At 44.2% G+C, this 15,707-nt stretch overlaps 2 protein-coding genes across 5 annotated transcripts in view; one reads left to right on the forward strand and one right to left on the reverse strand.

Annotated features, from left to right (window-relative positions):
• ANAPC16 (anaphase promoting complex subunit 16) overlaps positions 1-7,664 on the reverse strand; it is a 40,974-nt gene extending 33,310 nt beyond the window's left edge. Inside the window, exon 1 of one of the 3 annotated variants that reach the window (XM_077454417.1) lies at positions 7,526-7,664. The gene's annotated coding sequence lies outside the window, so the exon portion shown is untranslated. Of the gene's footprint in view, positions 1-7,353; positions 7,378-7,463; positions 7,493-7,525 lie in introns of those variants that run through there. The other 2 variants (XM_077454419.1, XM_077454418.1) reach the window with 2 other exon arrangements.
• A 91-nt stretch (positions 7,665-7,755) lies between these two features.
• The window catches only part of ASCC1 (activating signal cointegrator 1 complex subunit 1), a 462,103-nt gene continuing 454,151 nt past the window's right edge, over positions 7,756-15,707 (forward strand). For both annotated transcript variants that reach the window (XM_077454415.1, XM_077454414.1), the window contains exons 1-3: positions 7,756-7,983; positions 13,282-13,405; positions 13,515-13,614. In XM_077454415.1, the coding sequence (XP_077310541.1) occupies positions 13,294-13,405; positions 13,515-13,614 (212 nt within the window). In that variant the 5' untranslated portion in view covers positions 7,756-7,983; positions 13,282-13,293. The remainder of the gene's footprint in view (positions 7,984-13,281; positions 13,406-13,514; positions 13,615-15,707) is intronic.

The raw sequence follows: 15,707 nt of genomic DNA on the forward strand, positions 1-15,707 counted from the left end.
ATATTACTGGACATAATGAGTTTATTGTTACATAGTGAATTTTTACAGCTCCAACTGGAGAACTTTTTGAAAGTGACCCTTTCAGATCCACTATAAAACTACCAGAGGTAACAGGAATCACCCAAGACACGTGGTATTATCTCAGTTAGCCAGAAAACCCTACTCTGTATACAGGGCATCTGGAAAGTATTTACAGTGCTTCGCTTTTTTCACATTTTGTCATGTTACAGCCTTATTTCAAAATGGAATAAATTCATAATTTTCCTCAAAACTCTACAAATAAATACCCCACAATAAGTATTCAAAGCCTTTGTTCAAAACTTTGTTGAAACACCTTTGGCATCAATTGAAGCCTTAAAAAGGAGAAGTCCAGCTTGGGCTCATTTGGTTGAGCTTCTCCTAAGGGTCACAGGAGTGCAATTCGTTTTGCACAACTGTAACCTGTTTTCAGCAGAGAGTGGTCTGAAGGCCGCTCTCTGCTGATGTCACCAAGTTCAGTCCAGGCACCGAGTCATCCCGACTTTGGAGGTCTGGATCCGCCAGGTACCTGGACTGATGGCAGTCTCAGTGAGCCGCCGAGACAGCCGCCCTCTGCCCCTCCACAGCCCAGCTCAGTCCAGTGAGTGTGGAGGAGCAGAGAGCTGCCCATTGACAGTCAACAGTTCTCCTCTCGGGGAGCCAAGAGAACCGAGCCATCGGCGATGTTCAATTGCTCGGTTGTCAGTGAAAAGATACCGGGGGACCGATGCCTGCATCCACCTAGGCAATAGGATTAGGGAAAAAAAACCAAATCCATACTTCTCCTTTAAAGTGAGAGTGTAAAGGCAGGTTTTTTTTTTTTTTATCTTAATGCATTCTATGCTTTAAAGTCCAACCTATGTGTGTGATTATATGTCAGTATTACATTGTATATCCCTGTATGTTGCAGTCGTTCTGGTGCTTATCTAACCATTTTTTGAAACTATCGATGCTCCCCGCTGAGACCACCGCCTGTGGAAGGGAATTCCATATCCTTGCCGCTCTTACAGTAAAGAACCCTCTACGTCGTTTTTAAACCTCTTTTCGTCTAATTTTAATGAGTGACCACGAGTCTTGTTAACCCTTTCCCGCCGAGCGTACGCACATCTGCGTACTCGGCTTCCGGGGGTTATACCGGGATGATGCCCGTACCTGCAGGCATCATCCCGGTACCGTTTTTTACAGCAGGCGATTGGCTATCCAGGCATAACAACCGATGCGGCTAAAAGCCGCTCGGCTGTTATGCCGGAGGAGCGGGAGGGGACGACCCCCCCTCCCGCCGCCTCTCGCCGCTGTTACCGGTGCTCCCGTTCGATCGGGAGCACCGATTAGAGATCCGTCGGCTCTGGCTGCTGGGGAGGAACTGGAACGAAGCCGTAATCGGCTTCGTTCCAGTCTCCTCATCGTAAACACGGAAGCGACGTCATGACGTCACTTCCCGTTTACTCGGCTGCCAATGGCGCCGGTTTTAAAAAAATATCCGGTATTCAGAATCGCCGTTTTCGGCGATCTGAATACATTGAAGTGTAAAGGAGGGGTGGGGGGTCTTTTAGACCCCCGATCCCTCCATAAAGAGTACCTGTCACTACCTATTACTGTCACAAGGGATGTTTACATTCCTTGTGACAGCAATAAAAGTGATCAAATTTTTTATTTTTTTAAACAATTTAGTCATTTAAAAATAAATAAAATAAATTAAAAAAAAAAAAAAAAATTTTTCAAAGCGCCCGCCGTCCCCGCGAGCTCGCGAAGCAAAGAAAACGCATACGGAAGTCGCGCCCGCGTATGTAAACGGTGTTCAAATCACACATGTGAGGTATCGCCGCGATCGTCAGAGCGAGAGCAATAATTCTAGCAGTAGACCTCCTCTGTAACGCTAACCTGGTAACCGTAAAAAAAATTTAAAGCGTCGCCTATTGAGATTTTTAGGTACCGTACTTTGTCGTCAATCTACAAGTGCGCGCAATTATAAAGTGTGACATGTTTGGTATCTATTTACTCGGCGTAACATTATCTTTCACATTTCGCAAAAAAATTGGGCTAATTTTACTGTTTTGTTTTTTTTTTATTCATGAAAGTGTCCCTTTTCCCAAAAAGTTGCGTTTAAAACACCACTGCGCAAATACCGTGTGACATAAAATATTGCAACAATCGCCGTTTTATTCTCTAGAGCCTCTGCTAAAAAAATATATATAATGTTTGGGGGTTCCAAGTAATTTTCTAGCAAAAAATATGGATTTTAACTTGTAAACACCAAATTCCAAAAATAGGCTTAGTCATGAAAGGGTTAAACTCCCTTTTGAGAAAAAGTTGTATCGCTATTGTGGGGTCACCAGTATCGTATTTATAAATTGAAATCATATCCCCTCTCAAGCGTCTCTTCTCCAGAGAGCCTAGAATAAGGCTTACCTATAGGTAGCGGAAATATCTCCTAAACGTGCGCCGTTTAGGCGATATTTCGCTTGTAGTGTGCCAATGATGTCATGCATGTGAGGAAACGGACCTCTGTGCTGTTTCTTCCCCAGTGTGTGCCATGACTGACGGCTCCCATGCGCATGCGTAGGAGTGATGTCACGAGGCTCCAGCCAGTCACAGATCCGGAGTCTGCGGCCCTGGAAAGAAGAGGGCCGAAGATAGACGCGGCCTGCACAGGGGACAGCGCGAGATTCGTTTGCAGGCAAGTGTCACATAATGGGCTAGTATGCGATGCATACTAGCCCATTACGCTTTCAATTTGCAGGGAACAAAAGAGGAAGTAAAACCCATCAGGGTTTACTTCATCTTTAAGATAAAAAACCTTTTGTGTGCAACAGCCCCCCTATTACTTACCTGAGCCCCATCTCGATACAGTGATGTTATAGGAGTGTCTCGGCTGCCTGGAACTGCCCTCTTCATTGGCTGAGACAGCAAAACAGCGCCATTGACTCCTGCTGTCAAAGTCGGTCAGCCAATGAGAGGAAGGGGCGGGGCCAGGCCATGGCTCCATGTCTGAATAGACACAGGGAGCTGTGGCTCGGCTTGGATGCTCCCATACCAAACTGCTTGGTGTGGGGTCACTCAATAGGAGGGAGGGGTCAGGAGCACCAAAGAGGGACCCGAGAAGAGGATCTAGGCTTTAGTATCACCAAGTCTTTTTGAGTATAATGCTACAAGCTTGGCCCACCTACATATGGGCAGTTTCTTCCATTCTTCTGTGCAAAACCTCTCAGGCCCAATCAGATAGGATGGGGAGCTGCGGTGCACTGCCATTTTCAGATCTCCCCAGAGATGTTCAAACGGGTTCAAGTCTGGGCTCTCGCTAGGCCACTCAAGGACATTCACAGAGTTGTCCCGTAGCCACTACTTTGTTATGCTGGCCGTGTACTTAGAGTCGTTGTCCTGTTGGAAATAGAACCTTTGCCGCAGAGCACTCTGGAGCAGGTTTTCATCAAGCTGTACATTGCTGCATTTATCTTTCCCAGAGTCTCCCAGTTCCTGCTGCTGAAAAACTTCCACACAGCATAATGCTCTCACCACCATGCTTCACTGCAGGGATGGTATTGGCCAGGTGATGAGCGGTGCCTGGTTTCCTTCAGATATGACACTTGCCATTCAGGCCAAAAAGTTCAATCTTTTTTTCATCAGACCAGGGAATTTTGTTTCTTATGGTTTGAGAGCCCTTCAGATGCCTTTTGACAAACTCCAGGCGGGCCGTCATGTGCCTTTTTACTGAGGAGTGGCTTTGGTCTGACCACTCTACATGCAGGCCTGTTTGGTGGAGTGCTGCAGAGATGGTTGCTCTTCTGGAAGGTTCTCCTCTCTCCACAGAGAAACGCTGGAGCTCTGTCAGAGTGAGCACTGGGTTCTTGGTCACCTCCCTGACTAAGGCCACTCTCCTCTGATCGCTCAGTTTGGCCAGATGGCCCGCTCTAGGAAGAGTATAAACTTAGAAAATTTGGACAAAGATGTCACCAAGAAGGGTAAAAAAAATAGAAGGGTCAACCACAGTATAATTGAGCAAAATTCATCCTGACGAAGTGCGCGGTTAAGTGCACGAAACACTTTGACATAGCTGACACTAGCTCACCCCCGCACTCCGCTATGGCTCCCAATCCAGGGATGTAAGGTGTACTCTTTTTGACATATAGGGACTCAGCGGTGATCTACTTCTGCAATCCTCACTGAGCCATTCCGGCCACCGTAGTTCTAGTTGTTGATCCGGAAGTCTTGTGGAAACCTCTCCGCAATCACCTGTAAGCCATCCAGGCCACTACAGTGTGCTATTCCGGACGCCGAAAAGTGAAGCCTTGAGGTAATACCCGATTAAACAAACAGTCATTTGCAATAGCACACAAAAGGATGGACTTAAGCAAACGGCACCAAAGACACCTCCCATGATTTCACGGCCAGAGGTCATCTCCAGTGAAATATTATCGCGGCCAGGATAACATGGCAAAAAGAAGGGCAAGCACCCGTTCAGGGTGAACACTTTCTGCATATTTCTTCCTATAAATTAAATATTACAGCAATAATTCACGCACATATTGAAAAAACTGTGTTGATTGCCTTACTTCTCACGCTACCGATACAGGTTTCTGTCAGTTCCCTACACCAATGAACACAGTTGTGTAGGTGAATACTGCTTTTTAGTTCAAAGACTTTGCATTTATTTCCTACCGTATACAGTAAAAATTGGTAGCTATTTGACTGTTTGTTTGAATGGTAGAACCAGTCTATCAGTGGAAGCAAGAAATGATAACATGACTGTCCACCCTTCCCTCTTACAATATGAGCCATTGTTGATATATATAGAAACTGTCCTTACGGACATTAGATATCATCAGTTTATTGGGAGCAATATAAGAGGAGACTGTGGTTACATGCAGGACAATTTCAAATAATAACACCACTTTTTTTTTTATCCCTCCCTGGAGACAGGATTCCAGGAATGGAGTCTGTGGGGGGTTCTCTGAGTTTAGTGTCTTTTAATGACAATATTGTCAATTTTCTACAGTGACTTTTTATCTATTAACTGGTACATAGGAGGAATGTGGTTCATCCGAAGTGGTTATTGTGCCACTCTCATTGAACTTTTTGTTGATATTATGCGTTTCATTAATAAAGTCTTATTTATTTTTGCTCAATTATACCGTGGTTGACCCTCCTCTTATTTTACCCTTCTTGGAGACATCTTGTTCCAATTTTCTAAGATTTTACAGTTAAAGTGGTTGTAAAGCCTCCCCCACAACTTTGTCCCATGTAAATCAGCATAAAAATCTCATGAACACTGCTTGTAGATATCTCCTTACTTGCTTAGTATTGTTGTAATCCTTATTGTTCTTTAGAATGATGTCACTGAGCATGCCCAGATCTCCCCTGATTTACTGCACACTCTCTATGTGCTTATCTGTTATCAGAACTTCCTACGGCACAACACTGAACTCCCAGGAGGCTGCAGAATCACTCAGAGCTTCCTCCTACACACCATGTGACCTCAAAATGTAGTGTAAAGCAGGGCATGGGACAGCATTACTGCAGCCTTATCAGCTGAAGCTGATAGGACTCACACAGGCAAACAATAGGTAATCAGCACAAGTAAATACTATGAAATAAAACAAGTCAGCTATGAACAGGGAAGCAGGGTTGCCATAGATACGTTGGATAGAGGCAGCTTGGTTAACAGTACAGGAAGTGCTCAATGTAAGGGTGGAAAGACACTCCACTGTGGACTCAGAAAACAATACTTAAGATGGCGCTGCCTAACCCCTGGAAACAAGTTATTTAAAAGTTTCTTTAGACAGTAAGTAATATGCGATTTGGGCTCGATTACAGTGGCTATAGTTTGATAATTACTTATTATAATGGACTAAATGAAAAGAAGCATCAGAGTGGGAGAGTTTACTTCCCAGTTTTAACTGTTGGTATCCCATCTGTATGACGAATCGGTCATTGCTTAAATATAATCTTTTTTGAGAGGTATGGATTCATTGATTTTTTTTAATACTGTCAATTTATACCGCTCTAGGAAGAGTCCTGGTGGTTCCAAACTAATTCCATTTACAGATGATGGAGGCTTGAGATAGGTGAGCTGCCATATATAATATAAAAAAAACATTGTGTTTTTACCATTTTTACCTCTTTCTGATCACTTATAGTAGTATTAAGCCGAAAAGCAAACATTTCTTATATGGCAGCTTACCAATTCCTAGATTTGGTGGTTGCATTTGTTTTTTTTTCTTCCATTTTCATCTGGTGATCTGGCCAGTAAGTCTGCTATTTTTCAAAAGGACATGATCTCTTCCAGTTAAAGAGATGAGACAAACAATTTAGCACTGACAGGGGTGCTCAAAATGATCAGCTTTTATTTATCCATGTAAAACCATTATCTCAAAACAGAAAAAAAAAAAAGATTATAAAGTTTGAACAGGAGTTTGGCTTCAATTTGTTAGTGTATTTAAATCTGCTTGTACATCTAACGCTACCCTTCCCAGACTGACAATGCTGCTCTCTGCTGTGCCTCTTGTGGTCTTTCAGCCAGAGTTGTGTCTCACTAATACAGGAGATGCGTTACTGACCAAATCATTAGGTAAAAACAGGGGGGGGGGTTGAAAAGCCTGAAAAAAAAAAAAAGAAAACATTGAATGATTGGTTAGCTGCATTATATTAAATTTTTTGTTTTGGGTTTAATACATACAAGTGATTGGCAGAAAGGTGGGCTTTAACACCCAGCTGGCACACATGTCCACAGCAGCCCGTCGTGTGCTGTGAGGAAACTGCCACAGACAACTCTTGGTTAAGGTGTCACGCTGCATTCGGCTACCCATCACATTTTGCTACCCACTGGAGGGCGCATGCACGACGCGGCCAAATGCGTTCCAACACTGTTGTAAGACCACGTTGCCACAGGGCCCCTCACGGCATAATTATAATCTAACTATATGTCCACTTAGATGGTGGAGCTTGAACCTGGACTCAGTGGCGTGGCCACAAAATTCTGCACGACCGCAGATCACTGCAGTGTTGGAAAGCATATGGCGGCGACACGCATGTGCAGTCCACTGGGTAGCCAAATGTGATGGGTAGCCGAATGTGACGTAACAAAGGACTCCAATCAGGAGCTAGTGGTGGGAATCCTGATCATGTGATCACCGATCACATGATACAGAAGCTGCACTCTTAAAGAGAACCTGTCCTGACAATAACACTGAGACATCCTTACCAACTTCCTTCTAAAAACAAACAAAATCAAATCCTGACCGTCTCTGGGTTAAATTCTGAGCTCCCGATCTGTATACATGTTCCAGGTCAGAGCAACGAAGCCAGACAGCATGACAGGCAGGAAACTGGTATATTTACCAGTGCAGGCCCACAATGACAGCCTTGTCACTTGTTCGGTGCAGGCTTCTCTGCTGCCTATAGCTGCAGTGACACACGAAGCTCAGAGTGAATAATACAAAATGTGCGACCTGTATATTCAATTCTATGCCCTCCTTTCATCAGTATAAGAAGAGCACACAATTTACATTACCTTTTCTATAACAGCCTTCTCATTACACACTTCCGGCCGCTCCCCCTCTACACACTTCTCACACATCCGGGTCCGGCAGCGTGACGCCTTTCTTCCAATCAGTATCCTCGCTCTGTGCCCAGTCTGCGCTCTCTTGGGCTTCGTCTGTTTAAATTCTATATACTATTTTACAGCTATAAACGAGACAGTAGAAGAAGCAGCTGTCCCATCCCCACACTGCAATTATACAAACGTTCGCACCTTTTTACTGCCACAGTCTTAGTGTCGCGCCTCCATTTTGTTGTAGACCATGTTCAATATATAATTATATACTCTAGAAGAGAAACTCACACGCCGCACTTTTGACGATATTAAGGTGTGCTGCAATAACCCTTCCCCCAGGAACTCTGACCGGGAACTTGTGTTCTGTTAATCCATCATTGCAGATATTGGTTTCCTGTATTGGCTCTGTCATCCAGGTAGGGCAATTACTCAGGACTCTTCTTATTTGTTCTCAATCGTTTCTGTGTCTGACATTCTGCTTTGCACTCTGTACCCATTTCTGTGCTGTCTTCTCTACAACACTGAGCACTTCAGAGTATGTCATGTACATTACAGTGTATAGAGTGCAGAGTTTAGGAGTATGTAATGCACAGTACAGTGTACAGAGTGCAGAGCTCAGGAGTATGTAATGTACAGTACAGTGTATAGAGCGCAGAGCTCAGGAGCATGTAATGTACAGTACAGTGTGCAGAGCTCAGGAGTATGTACTGTACAGTACAATGTATAGAGTGCAGATCTCAGGAGTATGTAATGTACAGTACAATGTATAAAGCGCAGAGCTCTGGAGTATGTAATGTTCAGTGCATAGAGCTCAGAAGTATGTAATGTACAGTACAATGTATAGAGCGCAGAGCTCAGGAGTATGTAATGTACAGTGTGTAGAGCGCAGAGCTCAGGAGTATGTAATGTATAGTACAGTGTATAGAGCTCAGGACCTACAGTAACCCAAAATCCATTCTCAGATGTGTTGCTTAAATATTGGGGGACTGTCCTTATTCAAAATCTCCTGGATCAATCCATTCTACTTCCACTGTCTGGTGTCTACCACACGCCTCGCTGACCTCCTCAGACTGGGGTAGTCCAAACACACTATGACGGCTTTCACACTGCCGCGGCCATAGCGCCGGCGGTAAAATGCCGCAATTTTTAGCAGCGTTTTACCGTCGGATTTGCTGCGCATTTCGGCTGCTAGCAGGCGCTTTTACCCCCACTTGCAGCCGAGAAAGGGTTAAAACCACCCGCAATACGCTGCAAGAGCGGCGTTTTGCCGGCGGTATAGCCTCGCTGCCCCATTTATTTCAATGGGGAGCAGCGGTGGAGGAGCAGTAAATACACCGCTCCTTCACCGCTCCAAATAAGCTGCTGGCAGGACTTTTCCTGACGTCCTGCCAGCGCACCGCTCCAATGTGAAAGTCCTCGGGCTTCCACACTGGAGACAATGGTGCAGCAGTTTGAGGGCAGATTGCAGGCGCTATTTATAACGCTATAGCACCTGCAAAACGCCCTGGTGTGAAAGGGGTCTAAATGTAAAAAACAGAGAACTTAGTGCATTACTTTTAAAGGAAAAGTCCAGCCTGGGCTCGTTTGGCTGTACTTCTCCTATGGATCACAGGAGTGCAGTTCATTTTGCACTCCTGTAACCCAAGCGGGCTGAAGTCTGCTCTCTGCTGATGTCACAGAAATCAGTCCAGGTACCACGTCATCCCGACAATAAAGTCTGGATCCGCGAGTTGCTGAGAGCCTGAGCTAGCTGCCCCCTTCACAGCTCAGCGCTCCAATGAGCAATGAAGGGGAAGAGCAGAGAGCTGTGACTGACAATCAGCAGCTCTCTGCTCACGAAGCTCTGAAAACTGAGCGATTGGCGATGTTTGCTCTGTTCTCAGGGAAGAGGTGCCCGGGGACAGATGCAGCATCGGTCCACCTAGGGACGTATGAATCTGGAAAAAAAAAACCTTCACTTCTCTTTTAAACACTGTTTATAAAGAGGAAAATAGGTTATCATACTCACAAACTAATGGAAAGGATATGCTCATATGCTCAAGGGTATGGCTCATGACCATACAAAGAACCACCAGATCTGCTATGCATGCTTTTTGTATGCTGGGAAGATGCCACACAAGGCTGTAAGTACTGACGCGTTTCGAGGGGGTTCTCTCTTCATCAGAGCTGCAGCTGGCTTATTGGTTAGCTTTAAATTTCATCAGCTTTATGCTTTTTACAAAGTATTTTCAAGTTTTTTGTCTCTTCGGGTTATTAACCTGATAAACAAACATCTTGTGTACTCATCTGCATCAGTAAGATTGCTAGAAAAAAAGTAGCTGTTTTATTGTCCTTTGACTGAGTCCAAGACATTGTCTTCATAGTTTACAGACAAAGCTTACAGTCTTCATGACAATTAAAAGAAGGGGGTTTGTTAATACTTAATCCAGGCATGTCCAAAATCTGGCCCGCAGGCCAATTGTGGCCAATGTTCTGGTTTCATACAACCGCACTGGTAATTTGGATATATATATATATATATATATATATATATATATATATCTATATCTATCTATATATATATATATCTTTTGTGGGACCCCAACAAATCTTTGAGCGCCATGATAGATATATACCACATTTATCGTTCCTCGGAGGGGACAGGGAGGGGGGCAGGACGAGTGCCGTCAGATTACATACAGGAGAATCTCCTGTTTACTCAGCAGACTCTGTAATAGGAAGTCTTGTCTCCCCCGGCTGGCATTGGACAACTGTTCTGTATATGATAGTAGGCGGGACTTTGTATTAAAGAGGCTGCTGAGTAGACAGGGCATCGATCAGGCTGCACTGATGACACTTGTGAGGCTGCATTCGTGGCAATGGGGAGACTGCATTCAGAGGCCGAATTCATGTCAGTGGTGAGGCTGCATTCAGAGGCCGAATTCATGTCAGTGGTGAGGCTGCATTTAGAGGCTGCATTCATGGTAATGGTGAGGCTGCAGATGGGCACTGATTAGGCTGCATTGATGGGCACTGACCCTTATTTTTCTTCACAGTTCTTTATTTAAAATTAAAAAAATTTCCTGAAACTTCCCTCTTATGCCCCATACACACGGTCGGACAATCCAACCACAAAAGCCGACGGATTTTGGCCAAAACTTGTGTTGCATACACATGTTGTCGGAAAATCCGATCGTTCAGAATGAGGTGACGTACAAAACGTACGATGGGACTACGTAGAGGCCAGTAGCCAATAGTTTTCCTCTCCAGATTTTTTCTGCGCATGAATGGCATTTTGTGCGTCGGAATTCTCTACACACGATCGGAAAAATTCCAATCGCATTTTGTTGTTGGAAAATTTTAGATCCAGCTCTCAAACCGATAGTGCCCACACATGATCAGATTTTCTGACTTATTCCATCGGAATTTCAGACCGTGTGTATGGGGCATTAAAGTGAAGATGCGTGTTTATATGCCGATAAATACGGTATATCCAAATAACACAACCGAGCTCATCCTTAGACTCTTCTCCACACAAAGCCACAAAGGCAAGAGAATTCTTGTTGGGCAGTGTATTAGTTAATTTGCATTTCATTTTAATGGTTCAAAGAATGTCAGGCAAAATTGTTGGCCCTCACGCATGTTCGCTTCATCATATCTAGCCCTCTTTGAAAAAAGTTTGGACACCCCTGACTTAATCCATTTAATCTCAGCTCCTAAACCTTTTGTCCCATCAGTATTTATTGTTTTCAGCAGCAGCTGTTCTGTCCACAAATAGCTGCCCTGTCAGGAGTCATGATAAAAACAATATATGTGGCATCCTGTGGTCACACGTGTGTCTAGGTTGCTAGGGCTGAAACGATTAATCGATAATGAATACGATCTGCGGAGCAGCCCGTAGCCGCGGCCTTAGAAAAGGCTTCGACCTAGCTCCGGAGCGGGCGGCCATCTTGGTACACCCGGCGGCAGCGAGCTGCACGCTGACATCACCCCCAGCCTGTGTCAGCCCAAGTGAAAGAATTCTGGCAAAAGGTGGTTCTACAAAGTATTGACTCAGGGGGGCTGAAAAAAAATGCACACCACACTTTTCACATGTATATTTGTAAAAAAATGCAAAAAACATTTATCATTTTCCTACTTTGTGTTGGTCTGTCACATAAAATCCCAATAAAATACATTTATACTTTTGGATGTAACCTGACAAAATGTGGAAAATTTCAAGGGGTATGAATACTTTTTAAGGCACTGTAGATGTTCATTGGCATGGCTGTACATGTGCCTTCTTTAGGAAAGGGACTCGCCCTGTCTGGAGGAAGAAAAATGATTTCTTTGTAAGTGGGCAAACTTACAAAATCTGCAGGGGATCAAATAATTATTTTCCCCACTCTATGTATTCTTAACTAAAAATACCTTCTGTTGCTTTCATCCTCTTCCATGTATCCAATTTGCTTTTTTACCTGCTGTGATCCGACTTCCTGTTAGAGCATGACTATGTTCATTCTTCACCGTCCTGCTGTATGTAAGAATGTAGCCCCTCTCTTACATTGTACAAATACTATAGCAGGGACGTAGAAATGAAATTATGAATATGAAGGCTATTATCTATCTAGCTTATAGCTCTAGGTCTGGGTGATGTTAGTTGTATGTTTACACACAAGCTTGTATTCTTGTACACATAAAGAATGGTACCAGTTGTAAGATTAATAAACTTTTCTCTTCCATTCATTGAAGGACACAGCCAGGCAAGTAATCTTGACCTTAGGGTAGGGCTTGACAAACCCCAGGTGCCAGGTCACCATGGTGACTGGAAATTGCATCCTAGCGCCTGGCCTACACTGCAGCAGCGGCCGGGATTTGGTCTCCACATGTGGCCCCCCGTGGGTGCATGGACTAAGCGGTCAGGCTGGCCCGTGATTATGGCCACAGCTTTGTGGTCTGCTAGAGCGGGATACAGCCTTCATTGTTGGAACCAGTGTTTTGTCCTCACGTTTGCAAGCTACAGTTTGAAGTCTTTTTGTTTTGTGGTTGTACCTACTGGTGTTTTCCCACCCCTCAATGGTCACTGCTTTGAGACGCCCCTATTATCCTACTCCTGAAAGAGAGAGTACTCACCGGAGTACACACTTGTTCATTAATAAAAATAAAAAGGTAAATAGAAAAAGCATAGCCACAGTCCAGTAACCAGATTGGGTAGTCAGCCAGGCCAGAAGTCAGGGATCCAAGTAGAGCAACAGCAAGCAGGATAAGGAGCCAGAATGGATGTCAGCAAGCCAGTCTTTAAACAAACCACAGGAGATGGTTTCTAGTGATATGACCAAGGCAAAGGCAGAGGTGAAGTGAGCTGGAAGGCTTTAAGTAGGCAGGTCAGACGAGCTTCATCAGGAACAGCTGGTAACTGTGGAGAGAGAAGAGAGCTGGCAATTAGCCGACAGCTGAGCAGCCTGCCCAGAGAAGGAAGGGCTAAGCCAGCCCTGACACAGTGTCCTTCAATGAACTCAGAGAAAAGGATTTTATGGTGAGTACAAAAGATCAAATTTTCCTAATGTTAATGACATATTTCAAAACTGAAACCTTTTTCCAAGAGTCTTTTGATAAAGACCAAGTACTCCTTAGGGTTATCAAACAGACGATTCTGCTACTGATGGCCCAGCGCCAGCAGCAGAATCAATTATTCATTTCCCTCCCCATGGGTTTATATGCTAAAAATGTTCATGTCTTTATCTCTTGTATCTTAGTCTCCTTGAGCCATGGAAGTGTTGCGTCCCACCTTGATCACTGTTGGCGGACGTATATACAGAAAGAACGATGTGCGAGAGACAACTTACCAGCATGAGGAGGAGGAGGAGGATTTTTACATAGGTAGTCATTTTTTTTTTTTTTTTTTGGAGTTATTGACTTGTAGAATGAAAAAGTCTTTGTTCTAGTAGACCCATTCAAAATTCACAATGATTGTATTTTTTCTTTACAGAATCTGAGCAATGTATAGATGAGCCCTGTGATGATTACTCCATTGAGGAAACTGAGAAGGGATACCAGTGTTCCATTGATCTACCTAGCCAACTATTTAAGTATGTTTAACATTTTATTAGATCACATCCCTCTGTTTAGGTTTGCGAGTGATTGTTTTTTTTTTTTTTTTTTATAGTTGCTAATATCAACATGTTGTAAAATCTCTCAGACCAGTCGTAATATTCCCTCAGTCCAGAGAAATCAGAACGATGACAAAAAAGATACAAGTTTTTTCCTCTGAACAAAGTTCAGTTGACCTTAACGTGGACCTTCCTTCACCTTTCTCATCCAATTAACATCATTTTATTTTTCCCCCAATACTTTTTTTTTTCTGCGGGGGGGGGCACCTCACCTATCACAGTAAAAAAAAATGCCTCCCTCACATGGAGCCTCCTGGGATACCCCTCCCATGAGGCGTCATGTTACTCTACTGCACATGCGTTGATGTGCATCATCAGGAAGCCATCTGGAACTTCCTGGTTTTTGCAGCTGGTTGACCGATGACCACTGTGCATTTGCATCATCAGCAAGAACCTGGAAAAGGCCCCAGCCTACTGATGACATAGCGAAGGAAGATAGCAACGTGGGACCCAGCTTGTGGCAGACGATTGGCAGATTGCAACAGGACAATGCTGGATCTGCTGAACCTGTGAGTATGCACTCTGGGGATAACCCACCAAAGGTGATAAAAGAAAAAAATGCACTGCAGGGGTGAACTTCCTCCTTAACCACTTCCGGACCAGCCACTGCAGTTTTACTGTGGCAGGCTGTATCTCCTGCGCGAAATCACGTTACTGTACGTGATCTCGCGAGGTCTGGATAGCAGGCGCGAGCCGGCTGCACAGCGGGGGTGCCGATGCTCGTGGCCGGCGGTCATCGCGATCGTGACCAGGAGACACAGAACAGGGACGAGTGTGTATAAACACACACTTCCCTGTTCTGTTCTGACAGTAATGACAGATCATGTGTTACTAGTAGCTAGGAATCACGATCTGTCACTTCCTGTAGTTAGTCCCTCCCCCTTCAGTTAGAAACATCTCCCAGGGAACACAGTTAACCCCTTCACCGCCCCCTAGTGTTAACCCCTTCACTGCCAGTGAAATTTTTACAGTAATCAATGCACTTTTAATAGCACTGATCGCTGTATTAATGCCAATGGTTCCAAAAATGTGTCAAAATTGTCTGATGTGTCCGCCATAATGTCGCAGTCATGATAAAAATCTCAGATCGCCGCCATTACAAGTATAAAAAAAAAAAAATACTATAAATCTATCCCCTGTTTTGTAGACACTATAACGTTTTGCGCAAACCAGTCTATAAACGCTTATTGCAAGTTTTTTTTTTTTTTTTTTTTACCAAAAATATGTAGAAGAATACATATCGGCCTAAACGGAGGAAAAAAATATTTTTTTAAATAATTTTGGGGTATATTTATTATAGCAAAAAGTAAAAAAGAATGCGTTTTTTTTCAAAATTGTCACTTTTTTTTGTTTATAGTGCAAAATAAAAACCACAGAGGCGATCAAATATCACCAAAAGAAAGCTCTATATGTGGGAAAAAAAGGACGTCAATATTGTTTGGGTACAACATCACACGACCGCACAATTGCCAGTTAAAGCGAAGCAGTGCCGAATCTCAAAAAGTGCTCTGGTCGGGAAGGGGGTAAAATCTTCCGGGGCTGAAGCGGTTATAGAGCGTGCAAGCTTTAAAGGAGAAGTAGAACCAAAGCTTGTTTGGCTGTATTTCTCCTGTGAGTCACAGGAGTGCAGTTCGTTCTGCAATCTTGTGACCTGTTTTCAGCAAACAGCGGGCTGAAGCCTGCTGTCGGCTGGCATCACAGAGCCCGTCCAGGCTGGGGAAAGATTTAGACCAAATGGTCGGGATGCATCCAGGAGCCTGGGCTAGCACCTGGCTCAGCCTCTCGGCGAGCTGCTCAAGTGCCCTTGACAGCCCAGCGTTTCAGTGAGCACAGGGAGGGGCAGCTCACCGCTCACTGAGAACTGAGCGATCAGCTGTGTTTAATCGCTCAGTTCTCTATTTTAGAGCCAGTGGGGGAGAGATGCGACATTCACCTAGGTAAGTATGATTTTAACCACTTCCGGACCACCGCATGCCTATATACATTTTAACTTTGAAGAGGGATATCTTTGT

This window comes from Lithobates pipiens, unplaced genomic scaffold, assembly GCF_037356315.1.
Source record: "Lithobates pipiens isolate NorthernLeopardFrog02 unplaced genomic scaffold, aLitPip1_a1.2 Scaffold_25, whole genome shotgun sequence".
Taxonomy (NCBI): Eukaryota; Metazoa; Chordata; class Amphibia; order Anura; family Ranidae; genus Lithobates; species Lithobates pipiens.